The sequence below is a fragment of the Myotis davidii genome, unplaced genomic scaffold, assembly GCF_000327345.1.
Source record: "Myotis davidii unplaced genomic scaffold, ASM32734v1 scaffold892, whole genome shotgun sequence".
NCBI classification, from domain to species: Eukaryota; Metazoa; Chordata; class Mammalia; order Chiroptera; family Vespertilionidae; genus Myotis; species Myotis davidii.
In genome coordinates this window covers 676,905-690,532 of record NW_006284341.1, presented here as the reverse complement: position 1 = coordinate 690,532, position 13,628 = coordinate 676,905, and the positions used below count along the sequence as shown (strand labels likewise).

At 41.1% G+C, this 13,628-nt stretch overlaps 1 protein-coding gene across 1 annotated transcript in view; it reads left to right on the top strand.

The window, feature by feature from the left end:
* The window catches only part of FAM47E (family with sequence similarity 47 member E), a 29,441-nt gene that overhangs the window by 10,095 nt on the left and 5,718 nt on the right, over window positions 1–13,628 (top strand). Inside the window, exons 3-6 of the mRNA XM_006754543.2 lie at window positions 515–527; window positions 1,620–1,831; window positions 4,127–4,312; window positions 10,219–10,368. Coding sequence (XP_006754606.2) covers window positions 515–527; window positions 1,620–1,831; window positions 4,127–4,312; window positions 10,219–10,368 — 561 coding nt within the window. The remainder of the gene's footprint in view (window positions 1–514; window positions 528–1,619; window positions 1,832–4,126; window positions 4,313–10,218; window positions 10,369–13,628) is intronic.

Genomic DNA, 13,628 nt, shown 5'->3' with positions numbered 1-13,628 from the left:
GAGAGAAAATGCACTGTATTAAATTATACATGTTTGTGAGGGTGAGACTCAGGTGACCGGAACTCTACTGTTCTGGTCCCCAAGTGTACCCCTGGTAAATTTAGGAAGAACAACTGAGGATACTTATCTCAGTTCTCCCCTTTCACTGGGAAGCAAGTTTTCCTCTGTTTCTTCCTTCTTGAGGGAATCCCCCTGCTCAGGACAGGATTGGACAGTCTACCCATTTCTGGGTTTCAGTGAGCAAGTCCTCTTGGACCTAAACCCATGTCTTCCAATGGGGCTGGTGTCAGTAATAATTTGCATTATTTTTCAAGTTGCCGCGACCCTTTAATACAGTTCCTCATGTATTTTTTCAAGTTGCTCAGATCCTGGGTGGGGAAGAGGAAGCAGCGTTATGTGAAGGGATCTCCTTGGAGACTCCAACTGTGGGTTAGTGTGGCCCTGGGAGCATCTTTAAATTCTTGGCCCTCAGTGAGCCATTAGCTAGTTATTATGGCCTGTAAATGTATCTCAGTTCTTAAAAAGAAGCCACTGACCCATGGTCAGGGTGTTCGGAAGGGACATGTAGAGCTTTGCTAGTTGCACAAGTTACCTACCTGGAGTGAGAGAAAATGCACTGTATTAAATTATACATGTGTGTGAGGGTGAGACTCAAGGTGACCGGAACTCTACTGTTCTGGCCCGAGTGTACCCCCTGGTAAATTTAGGGAGAACAACTGAGGATACTTATCTCAGCTTTCCCCTTTCACTGGGAAGCAAGCTCTCCTCTGTTTCTTCCTTCTTGAGGGAATCGCCCTGCTCAGGACAGGATTGGACAGTCTACCCATTTCTGGGTTTCAGTGAGCAAGTCCTCTTGGACCTAAACCCATGTCTTCCAATGGGGCTGGTGTCAGTAATAATTTGTATTATTTTTCAAGTTGCTCAGATCCTGGGTGGGGAAGAGGAAGCAGCGTTATGTGAAGGGATCTCCTTGGAGACTCCAACTGTGGGTTAGTGTGGCCCTGGGAGCATCTTTAAATTCTTGGCCCTCAGTGAGCCATTAGCTAGTTATTATGGTCTGTAAATGTATCTCAGTTCTTAAAAAGAAGCCACTGACGAGGGTATAATCAAGGATGAAGAGTGGCTGATTATGATCAGATTTATATTTTGAAATGACTATTTTGGCTACAGTTTAGAGACTAGGTTAGGGATTAAGGGTTGGGGATCCTAAGAGAAGATTCAGAGACACCAGAGAGGAGCCTTTTGCAGCAGTCCAGAGAAGACAGAACTAAAATCCATCAGACTTATTAATAGGCTAGGTTTTAGGGATGAGGAACAGAGGGGTCAAGGATGTCTCCTACTTGTCCAGATTGTCTGAGGCCGTGGCAGACTCCAAGCACAGCAATTTATGCTTTTACGTGGCGCATGTCTTAATAACTGGCACTCATAATCTTAAAAATCACCTTATAATGGTAAAATGATATATAAGCTTTAATTGTTATAACTAATCATGTCATTCTTTTTATGTTATTGATAATAGGAATGGAATCTTTGAAAAATTTAAATAGTGTGAGCTTGCAAGAAACTGTTGGAAATACTTGTTTTATGATCTGCTTTCCCCCATGATACCTTTTGAAATCCATTTGGATTCATGGTGGCTCATATTGTAGTGATCATATTTGATGATTCCATTGTCTTTAGTCCCAAGAAGACTCCTCTGTCGAAGAAGCCACGCCAATCGCTTTCTGAAGAGAAGCCCAGTGCAAAGGATTCGCTCCACAAAGATGGTCCTACTCCTAATGAAAACGTCCGCAAATCAGTGAGAGACTTCTGTGACTGGGCTGCTTCAATTGTACGTTAGTAGTAATACTTACAACTTTTAAAGTCACATTCAAAGTTACTTTTATTAAAAAACAGTGTTTGGCTATCATCTAAGTCATGCAAAGTCATAAAGGAATCTTTATGACTCTCCCACCACTTATAATAGAAGTGTTTTCTATAGGTGACAAGCTTGATTTTCAGTCCCTTATGACCAAGGTTTCATCTTTACCTCAGTTATGCTCCCTAGGGCCCCATCACATCATCTGTGGTGCTTTCTCCATGGCATTAGCTTATACTTTCCTTCCCTGCATTACTGTTTACCTCACTGACTCTGCTTGCTATATTTCTGCTTCATCATTATTTCACCCTGGTTTCGATGCTACTCCTCCCTTTATGTTCCTGACTCTATTTCATGGCTCCTCTCTATGAATGCCACCCCAACATCAGCTTCAGTTGCTAATGGCCTCATTCTCTCTGTGCTCCCCAATTTATATTTTCTAAAGTGGGACTGTGTTGAGTTTGTAGAAGAGGAAAATATAACTTTCCTTTTAGTCTTCTAAGTTCTCTCTGGGGCTCCTATAGCACAATTCAGATTAACAAGAGAAAAATAAGCAGAAGTTAATTAACACGTATACATCATATATACATGGGAAATACCCAAGGGAAAATGAGTAACTCTCCCAGGTGGCTTAGAATTCAGGCTTAAATACCATCTTCAGCACAAGACAAAAGAAAGACGTGTGTGGGGAGCCAGTTATAAGGAGATGACCAGGAAAGGTAGGTAAACTAGAGTGAGGTTTGCTATGCAGACTTAAGTATGTGCCTTCTCCATTGATAAGCATTTCTTATGATTTAGAGTCTTCCTTCTCTTCCTGGTACAGAGAGTGAGACACCCTTACAACTGGAGATTTCCCTATAAATGTAAATGTCTCTTACAAAAGGGTAACTTCTATCCTGTTTCCAGAGCTCTTCCCGTTTTGTCTGCTGAGTCTCAAGACCATCAACTCAAAATAGTTCTTATGCCAGAGGCATATTTTGGAGTGGCATATTCTGCTGCCCTTCAAATCTAAGCTATTTTTTAGCCACATCATAGGCCAAGGGTCAGTCTACCAATTAGCTACTCTTTATGTACCCATCTCCACTCCCACCGGCTGTGGCCCGGGGAAGGCAGCAGAAGGGGTTGTTCTGTGCACAAAATATGTAAGAACCTAAGGTAATTACAACAGGAGAGAAGACTGAAAATCAAAATTAAAGTTATATTAAAATCTTAAATGTTCTTGTGCCCGGGGAAGGCAGCAGAAGGGGTTGTTCTGTACACAAAATATGGGTGACTAAAACCACCTTCTTCAGTGGGAGCCCTGATGGGGCAGCTTCCCTTATGAGGGTCTGCGAGCAGAACAAACACTTTTCTAGACATGCCTGGAGAATACCTCTAGGGTTGTCACTGCTCTAAAGGATTGGAGAAATTTCTTTGGTCAAACAGACTGACTTTTCCCCAGGCCCATTCATTTCCTCAGGGACTCACTGCTTCTTGCGGGTCCTAAATTCTCTCTTAAGGCAAAGTCCTCCAGGCCCCAAATACAGTTGACCTCCTTAAACAAGATGGTTTGAACTGTGCTGGCCCATTTATACGCAGATTTAAAAAAAAATGCCCATACTGTTTTCTAGCCATGGTTGGGAGTCCAGGTGTGGAGGGTTGACTCACACCATTTTATAGAAGGGACTTGAGCACGGCAGGGGGTGGGATAGGCTGGGGAGTTGTGGGGTGTGTGAGGGGTGTGGTGGGAAGGTCCTAGAGCAGTGATGGCAAACCTTTTGAGTTCGGCGTGTCAGCATTTTGAAAAACCCTAACTTAACTCTGGTGCCGTGTCACATACAGAATTTTTTTAATATTTGCAACCATAGTAAAACAAAGACTTATATTTTTGATATTTATTTTATATATTTAACTGCCATTTAACAAAGAAAAATCAACCAAAAAAATGAGTTCGCGTGTCACCTCTGACACGCGTGTCATAGGTTCGCCATCACTGTCTTAGAACCAACCCTCCTCTCCTCCCTGCAAATATCAAGGGTAATTTGGTTTTTGGGGAGTCAGGAGCTACATAGGATTTTCAGTTGTGCTGGAGGTCAGCCCCCCTAAGCCCCCTCCCCTGTTGTTCAAGGGTCAACTATGCTTCTTGTCTTCACTGAATGCTGACTGAGCTTCTCCTTCTCCAAACTACCTCTTCTCCAGCCATGGTCAAATGCCTCCCTTAGATTAAAGAAGAAAGCAAGGAGCATTTCACCATCCGTCCTTGACTTGTGCAATGTGATATTCTTCCAGGGAAGCTCGAGGATTGATGAAGAGTACATCATGAAGCAATTTGACATTAACTATGAGAGGGGAGTCAGCCATAATACGCTCCGCCCGATGAAGCTCGGCGAGATTCCTGGGGAACTAAGGAAGGGAGACGGGCTCAGGAAACAGCAGGAGTCAGAATTTTTCCAGGAACTAGAGCCAGAACCTAAGGTAATTACAACAGGGGAGAAGACTGAAGATCAAATTTAAAGTTTTATTAAAATCTTAAATTCTGGTACTATAAGGGGCACCAGTCTTTTTCAGTAGAGTTCTTGAATTCTTTTAATGTTTAATAAGTATCTGTTAAGTGAGTGAATATTTAATACATATAACAAAGTCAGTTATACAATCAAGGCATGTGAATTGGCTTTATTGTTCATATCTGAAGAGTCATTAGTATTCTATGTGTTTTCTAGGTTGAGATAATCTCTTTATGTGTTTTATATGTTGAAATCCTGTCAGTGGAAATATATATGAATGTTTATTATTGCAACAGTAAAATGCTGCAGTTAATGACCATGAACACTGTTCATTTTATGTCCAAAGAATTCTTGAGTTTTTAGGGGAGTCTAACTGACTACACACCATCATTCCTGATCGCATGCTTGCCTGATCATTAATAACTTGCTCAGTTTCCCAATACCAATTTCCTGTGAAGGTAGAACAAGGTAATAGAGAGGAGAAATAACACACTACATTCCAAAGGGAAGTATTGTGGGCCCCTAAGTGCTTTTCTGCTTTTTTACACAATGTGTTAGTGCAAATATACACACAAGTCAAATGTGCCAATCCAACGAAGACTTGAGTGCCTAAATGGGAGTTGGGGTGGGGAGATAGTTCCTTTCTCTAAAAGTGAAAAACTATATATTATCTTTAGCTACTCTCTGTATTTTACACATCATTTTTTATACTATATTTCCAACATTTTGGACATATTAACCTTGTCCTTTACAATCTAACACAATCGACTGACCATACATGATGTTTTCTCTCCCTAACTCTATTGCATAAGGTTTATGAAAACTACACATTCCATCACTGATATCAACTCTTTAAATTTTCCCATTTTCCTCTCATCTTTCTAAAGGGTAAAATGCAAACTGTTGCTGGAAAAATTATGTCCATCACACCTGTGGCCTGAACCCCTGCTTATCCTGAATGAAATTGCTCAATTCCTTGTACTTATAAATAATTGCACAAACTCTTCTTTATAAACCACTGTGGTTATTGCCAAAATTGAACTTCTGACTGGCAGATGGAAGGTCACTGTGCAAAAGTTCAAAATCTATTTCCACATGGTCCTTCTGCTGGTGGTGAATTCTTTCAGCTTTCGTTTGTCTGAAAACAGCCTTAGTCTGCATAGGTTTTTCAAGATCTTTTTGTTGTTATATTTTTCTCGGTTCCCAGTGTTTGGTTTGCTGGTTTGTTTTCAGAACTTCAAAGATGTCGCTTCACTGTCTTCTTGGTTGAGTTGTTTCCAGTGAGAAATCATCTGTCACCCTTACCTTTGTTTTTCTGGATATGTTTTATTCCTTGGCTGCTTTTAACATTTTCTCTTTGTTACTGTTTTTGAGTAATGTGATCATTACATACCTTGGTGTATATTTCTTGTAGTTGGGGTTTGCTGAGTCTCTTTGATCCATGGGTTTATAGTTTTCATCAGTTTTGGAAAAAGTTTTACTGTTATTTCTTAAAAAACAGTTGTTGGTCTCTCAACCCAACTCCCAGTGAAGCATCCATCTTATATAAAAACTGCTGTTTGAAATTTTAACCCTGCTATTTCTGGCTTCTGAAAATGCTTGCTGGCTTAAATAATAAGGAAAATGAGACTATTCCTATTTCAGAGAGGCCATTAAACATTCTCCAGACAAAGTTAGCAGTGCTGGCATCAGGCCAAGCCTTTGGTTGAGGTCTCAAAGCCCTAGCACATAGGGTCCTTTAAGAACTTGCAAAGGGAACCGGAAAAACCCCATATTTGGGAGACAGCGAAGGTAAAATGGTATAAATACAGGAAATTCCTGTGTGATTTCATCCAGAATTTGAGAGACATTTTCCTCTGGGCCCACACATAATAATAATAAATGTAACTCCATCTCTCTAAGCATTGCTTGGTTCTTCTCTGGTTTTCTGTAACACCAGGACTGTAATTACATGTTGTTAGACTGCATAAAGTTGTCTCATAGCTCGTTGCTGCTCTGTTGAGTTTTTTTTGTTATCTTTTCTCTCTGTTTCTATTGTTATATTTTTAAATTCTCTAATGTTTTTCCCTCCTGCTATGTCTAACCTGCTCTTAATCCTAGCCAATGTATTTTTCATCTCATTCACTATAATTGTTATCTTAAGAAGTTCAACTTGGGTTTAAAAAATATATATATCTTCTGGCCTAGCCAGTGTGGCTCAGTGGTTGAGTGTTGACCTATGAACCAGGAGGTCACAGTTCAATTCCCAGTCAGGGCACATGAGGCAGCCAATCACTGATTCTCTCTCATCATTGATGTTTTTCTCTCTCTCTCCCTCTCCCTCTCCCTTCCTCTCTGAAATCAATACAAATACATTTAAAAAATATATATATCTTCTGTGTCTCTACCTAATCTTTTGAGCGTACAGAATTATAATTCTTTTAATGTTCTTGTCTGCTAATTCTAACATATCTATTGGTTCTGTGTGAGTTGCTATTAAAGATGTCGCTTCATTGTCGTGTTGGCTGAGTTGTTTCCAATGAGAAATCTTCTGTCATCCTTATATTTGTTCTTTCTGCATATGTTTTACTCCTTGATGTATTTCCTCATTGTGGATTGTGTTTTCTTGCCTCTCCACATGCCTGGTGATATTTGAGTAGATGAATTTTATCTTTTTGGGTTCTGGGCATTTTTGTGTTCTTATAAACTTGAGTTTTGTCTTAGGGCAGCGGTTCTCAACCTGTGGGTCGCGACCCCTTTGGGGTTCGAACGACCCTTTCACAGGGGTCGCCTAAGACCATCGGAAAACACATATATAATTACATATTGTTTTTGTGATTAATCACCATGCTTTCATTATGTTCAATTTGTAACAATGAAGTTGGGGGTCACCACAACATGAGGAACTGTATGAAAGGGTCGCGGCATTAGGAAGGTTGAGAATCACTGTCTTAGGCTATAGTTAAAGCTATTTGGAAAAGTTTGATCCTTTGGGTCTTGCTTTTAAGATCTGTTGTGAAGGACCAAAGTAATGTTCCGTCTACGGCTGATTCCCTACTGCTGAGGCAGGACCCAGTGTACTCTACCCAGTGCCCTGTGAATCCTTAGGTTCCGGGAGGGAGTGGGCACTGTCCCTGCCCCATGCGTGCTGGGCACTGTTCTCTCTAATCCTTTGGTTGCTTTCTTCCCAGACCTCTGGTAATTTCCTCCCACACATGCACAGAGAGACACTCTGTGCAAACCTCTGGAATTCCCTTTCTTTGCAGTCTGGACTGCAAACTGTAGCTGCCTTCATCCTCCTGGATTTTCAGTGCTGTCTCCTCAACTCGAAGTCCACTGGGCTCCTCCTGGGCCCTCCCTGCACTGTGGGCTGCAAACTATCCAGGCAGTGAGCCCTGTCAATTGTGGGGTTTATCTTGTTGGTTTCCTGCCTCTCAGGGATCATGGTGATTTGTTATTTGATGTCCAGTGTCGTAAACACATTTTTAAAAAAATACTGTGTTGGTTGTATGTGTGTGTGTGTTTGTTTTTTTGTTTGTTTGTTGCAGGTGGGAAGGTAAATCTGTTTACCCTGTTCCAGATGGAAGTCCCCATGTGTATTTTTTTACCCCATGTTCTCTCAGGCGTGCGGTACTCTTTTCTTTGGTGTTCTTTAAAACTCTGAGCTTTCCCACTACCTTACCTCTGCTCACAATATTCTCTCTGCCTGAACTACCCTCTTCCAATGTCTACATGCTTGTATCTCTCTTTAGGCACAGTTTACATGACAATTTGTTCCATGGGTTTCTCCTGGTCCTTTGATTCATTCTTACTGCTAATCTCTCACAGCCATCTGTGCCTCTTAGGTGCCTCTATGAATGAATTACCCTAGTATTTTCATTCACCCATTTGTTTATATATTCATTCAAAAAATAATTCTTAGCATCTACTACTATGTGCCAAAAAATGCTCGGACAAATGAAGGACTATCTCCTGCACTTAAGGAGCTTAGAATCCAGTAGGATCAACAGGTAAATGATTAACTACAATGAAATGATGTCATGGTTTGTACAGGACAGAAGAAGTAATCAATTTCACCAAGCACAGTTAAGGCATCATAGGAGATACTATGCTTGTGCTGAGTCTTGAAAGAACACCAGTCACCCAAGAACATAACATAGTGTAGATTCAATAATTCTTCCTTCCCTTTTCCCTCTCTTTCCTTCCCTCCTTCCTTTAATTCAGTGGATCTCAACCAAGGGGGACTTTGCCCCCCAATCCCGAGGTATTTGGTAATGTCTGGAGATGACATTTTTGGTTATCCCAATTTGGGGCATGCTACAAAGAATTATCCAGCTCAAAATATCACTAATGCCCAAATTAAGGAATCGGACTTTAATTCAACAATTACTTACTGAGCACCTATTGTATCCTAAGTATTGTTCTAGATGCCAGTGGGATGTAGCACAGAACAATCCCAGAGGCTTGCAGTTTAGAGAGTGAAAGGAGAAATAAACAATCAGAAAAACATAGAGCTTTTCAAATGGTGATAAGTGCTATTGAGAAACATGAGTCAGGGAAAGAAGACAGGACTATTGTGAGGTGGTTATAATTTTTAAACTGGGTAGTCAGGAAGTATACTACTGAGAAGATCACATGAAATAGGTAAGGGAGTAAGTCGTGTGAGTGTGTTGAGTAAAAAGCATTATGGCAGAAGGAATAGTGAGTACAAAGGCCCTGAGGTGAAAGCATGAAGGGAGTGCTCTAGAAACAGCCAGAAGGTCAGTATGCTTGGAACGGAGGGATCACAATGCTAATGTAGATCTGAGGAGAGGGATTTCCCTCCTTCTGTCCTGTTCCATTCTCTCTGCTTTAGACAGGTGCATCTGGCTGGACCCTTGATGCCCGACACATTCCACCTCATAGTTTAAATGTGAGTGAGAAGAGAGAAGGGCCGGATATTTGTGTTTCATGTACCTTTGTCACTCCCAAGCATTAGCCCCCGCCTCCCCTTTGTGATGAGACAATATGTGGTTATTGCATCCATAGTATCCATAGTATCCAGCATGAACCAACAGATGCACTACTGAGAAATGGGAGAAAGAAAGGAATGGCATCTAGTTGTTTTCCTCTTTCTTCTTTTTTAAAAAAATATGTTTTTATTTATTTCAAAGAGAGAAGAAGAGAGAGGGAGAGGGAGAGAGAGACATTGATGTGAGAGAGAAACATTGATCACTTGCCTCCTGTGTACACCCAACTGGAGATCCAACCTGAAACCTGGGCATGTGCCTGACCGAGAATCAGGACAATGCTCAACCAACTGAGCCACAATGGCCAGGGCCCTCCTTTTTCTTCTAATTAAAGAGGCAAGAGATGGGTGTTGGATAGCATTTTTACAAGGCTGAGCACAGTGTTGGGCTAGTAACTTATCATTTTGGTTGACTGAAGGTTGTTTAAAGTCATTACCCTTTGGTGAAATATGTGATTTTTAATGATTTCTAGCTGCTTTATATAATTCTCTCCTTTGATCTTCCCAACAACCCTATGTGTGGGTACTGCTATCTTAGTTTACAGATGAAGAGTTTAAGTAACTTGCCCGTCGACTTTAATATCTGCTAACTGGAGGACGTTGGATTTGAAACCAGATATCTCTAAATCCAAAGACCATGCTTAACCACCACATTATTTTCTCAATCTCAAACTCTTCATGTTACCTTTGTAAATCAAAGCATACTGAAGCTTCATAAAATACTTTGGCAAGGATAAATCATAAATTCAAAATAAATTCAAAATTGCTTTCATAAGCTAAATTTTTATAAAAATGCCCTCCCCCCCCCCGCCAAAAAACACAAAAACACCAAAAACAACAACAAAAAACCCAACAACGAATGAAACCAGGAATTATGTTATTTTCCATAGAATACTTCTAGACCAAAGCACGTGAAGATGCGGTATGGATCCTGGTATCAGCACCCAAAACTGTGGAAAAGACAAAGAGCAGATGAACCTTTGATTGACCCCAAGGCCTTACACAAAGACGAGAATTTAAGAGAGGAGCAGAAGAAACAGGTATGTGTGTATGCTGTTGATCATCTGAACTAAACATTATCAGTGCAGCTGCACACTCATATTGCAGGTGGAGTCTCTGATTAATGCAGAGGCTTCTGAAAGTCTCATAGCTTATATAGGGAATCCAGCAATGAGAATGCCAAGTCATTAGATAGGGAATGTCTAATAAGCAAGACTGGAAATTTCCTGGCTTCATGGTGGACAGATATATCGCCAAAGATGGGGCAACAACTCACTGTACTTCTACCAGCTTGGTCCAGGGTTCATGGATACTGTGGCTGTCCATAGGGTGTTGTGACCAGGTAGGACCACCTCAGTACTCAGAATGGATATAATGTCATGGGTTCTCTTTGAGTAACACAATGTGAGGCCTATTCTAAAAAAATGTTTTTGCCCTAACTGGTTTGGCTCAATGGATAGAGCGTTGGCCTGCGGACTCAAGGGTCCCAGGTTCGATTTTGGTTAAGGGCATGTACCTCGGTTGCGGGCACATCCCCAGTAGGTGTGCAGGAGGCAGCTGATCGATGTTTCTCTCTCATCGATGTTTCTAACTCTCTATCCCTCTCCCTTTCTCTCTGTAAAAAATTAATAAAACGTTAAAAAAATGTTTTTACCTGTAGTGAATGAATATTAAAGAATTTCAAAATTGCAATCAAGAAACTTCTTTTATGCAATTCAGCAGAGTTGCAGGAGCTGAGAGGAGAAGGATAAAGGCTGATATCACAAACAAAAGAATATGCTCTAATTCTACTACAAATAAACTCTGCCTGCTGATCTCCTGTGTACAGATATCTAATGGAAAGAAGATCCTTATTGCAGTCCTGAAAACTTGGAGATGATGACACAACACTTGTGCAGGACTCCAATGAGAATATGTGTGAAACACTTCCCTTTTTCAATAGACCCCAAACTTCTCCCAGATCTCAATGTGAAAACACTTTGAAAAAGTAAAATGCTATACAAATTTGGCTACTCATTCATAAATCACTCATCAGCTGCCTCCTTTAGATTGGAGGAGGATGGTCATTTTAATATTTTCTAGTACTGGCCATGAAATTCTTATTTTGAGATGTGAGATAATAATGTAAATAATATACAGCACTATTTCTTGATGTATGTTTTTGAAGCTGCCTATCTAAATTTATGTGAATTTAATACATAACATAAAACTATTTCATTTGCATTTTTAAAATATAACAAACCATTCTCAAATATTTTAAAGGAAAAAATAGTTACAAAATTTTTTGTTTGAAGTATCTAGAAGTTCTCTTTTTAGAAATATATTCTTAAAGACTAAATGTTAAAAACAAATAATTTTCCAAAAATATTTTATTGTGACAGCAAAATCTAATAAAAGAAGTAATATATAAATTTTGGAAATATGGCTGATAGAACTATTACAGTAAAAGATGGTTTATCAGACAGTTTAGACACAAAAATGATTTAAAGCAACAGAGTCATTCTATAATGATTTTTATAAGTCACAATTTTGTAAAACCTGAAGATTGATTTACCTGTGTACCTGTGAATTGGGGGCCACTTGGCTATGGCACCCCAATTCACAAGACACAGGTGCAGGGTTGTGCTAGTAAGGGGCACTCACTATGATGACATTGCTGTCTTTCTGGTAACATGAGTCTTGACAGCTACTGATTAAGTTTGTTTGGAAGGTGAAATGGTCTTAAAGAACAGTTACAATGATATCATCTTACATATCCAATTTTTAAATTCAGATAAATGAAAGGAAAAACCAAATGAATGCATGAATACTCCAAAGATACTGGGACTGGATCAAGTCTTTTTGATAACCATGCCTTTTGGAGTTAAGATCTAAAAATTGTGAATATACTGTTGAATAAGAAAAACACTTCTGTTTCTTCTTCTACCATTCTCAACTCTAGTCACCAAATGTGTTAGGTTCCCCCCCCCACACACACACACCAAGAAATTCTCTGATTCTCTGAACATCAGCTGGGTGTCCTACAATTTAATGTAATATTGACATTATCTATCTGGAGATAAAGTCAGATCTCATAAGTTAAGGGCTCAGTCCCATGAGACTGCCCTCATTTCAGATGTGCTTCTGACCAACTGGCTAAATACATTGTAGGTTCCCACAGCTCCCTCCTCAGATTCAATCATCTGCTAGAGCAGCTCACAGAATTCAGGAAAACAGTTTATGTATCAGATTACCATCTATATATATAAAAGGCTATATATATATAGTTCCCTTTTACTTTGGTCCCATTAAGGCCAACCCCAAGGCAGGTGCATCAGCAGGGAGACAACACATCTGACAGCCGAAACCAAAATGGCAGAATAAAAAGAGAAAATGCCAAATCCTATCTCTTGGCTCCTGTCTGAGGAAAAGCATCTTAGCTCTTTCTTCCAGGGGCCTGAGTCCTGGTGTTTTGATTTTGTCAGGGTGCTGAAGCCTTCTCATGAACAACTGAGCCCCTCAGCAGGTCTTGTGAATGTAACCCACACACCTGAGGTATTTTATGAAGAGTCAAATGATTCTAATTAGTCAAAGTGTCTCCTCAGGAGTTCAACCAGGAAAATGGGAGTTTGATCGCTTGCTATGATGTGCACTGACCACCAGGGGGAGGTGCAGAACATGGCGGGTGACCAGCAGCTGTGGCAGGGTGCACAGGTGGCAAGGGGGAAGGAGGCAGGGAGGCAGGGAACCATGTGGTGGCAGCGAGGGGAGGAGGAGGCAGGGAGGTAGGGGGAACTGCGCAGTGGTGGCGTGCAGGCGGGGACGCAGGGAACCTGATTGGCCCTGATCGCTGGCCAGGCCTAGGGACCCTACCCGTGCACGAATTTCATGCACCAGACCTCTAGTCTACACTAATAAAAGACAAAGATGCTAATTGACCATACCTTCGCTACACCCCAAGCCATGCCAACCAGCCAATCAAAGCGACTATATGCAAATTAACTCAACCAAGATGGCGGCCAGCAGCCACAGAGCTGGAGCGAGCAGGAGGCTTGGTTGCCGGGGCAATGGAGGAAGCCAAGCTTCCCGCCAGCCCTGAGCGGGCTGAGGCCTCCGCTCATGGCAACAAAGTTTCAATTATAGAAGACAAATAAATCCCAGATACCTGCTTCCTGCCAGCCTCCACTGGGAGCTTGGGTGGCTGGAGGTTGTGGCCAGCCTGCAAAGAGCCATCAGCCCCTCACCCAGGCTGGCCACACCCTCATGGGGTGAGGGTACTCACTGGGGGGCTTAGCCAGCCTGAAAACGGCCCTCCGCCCCT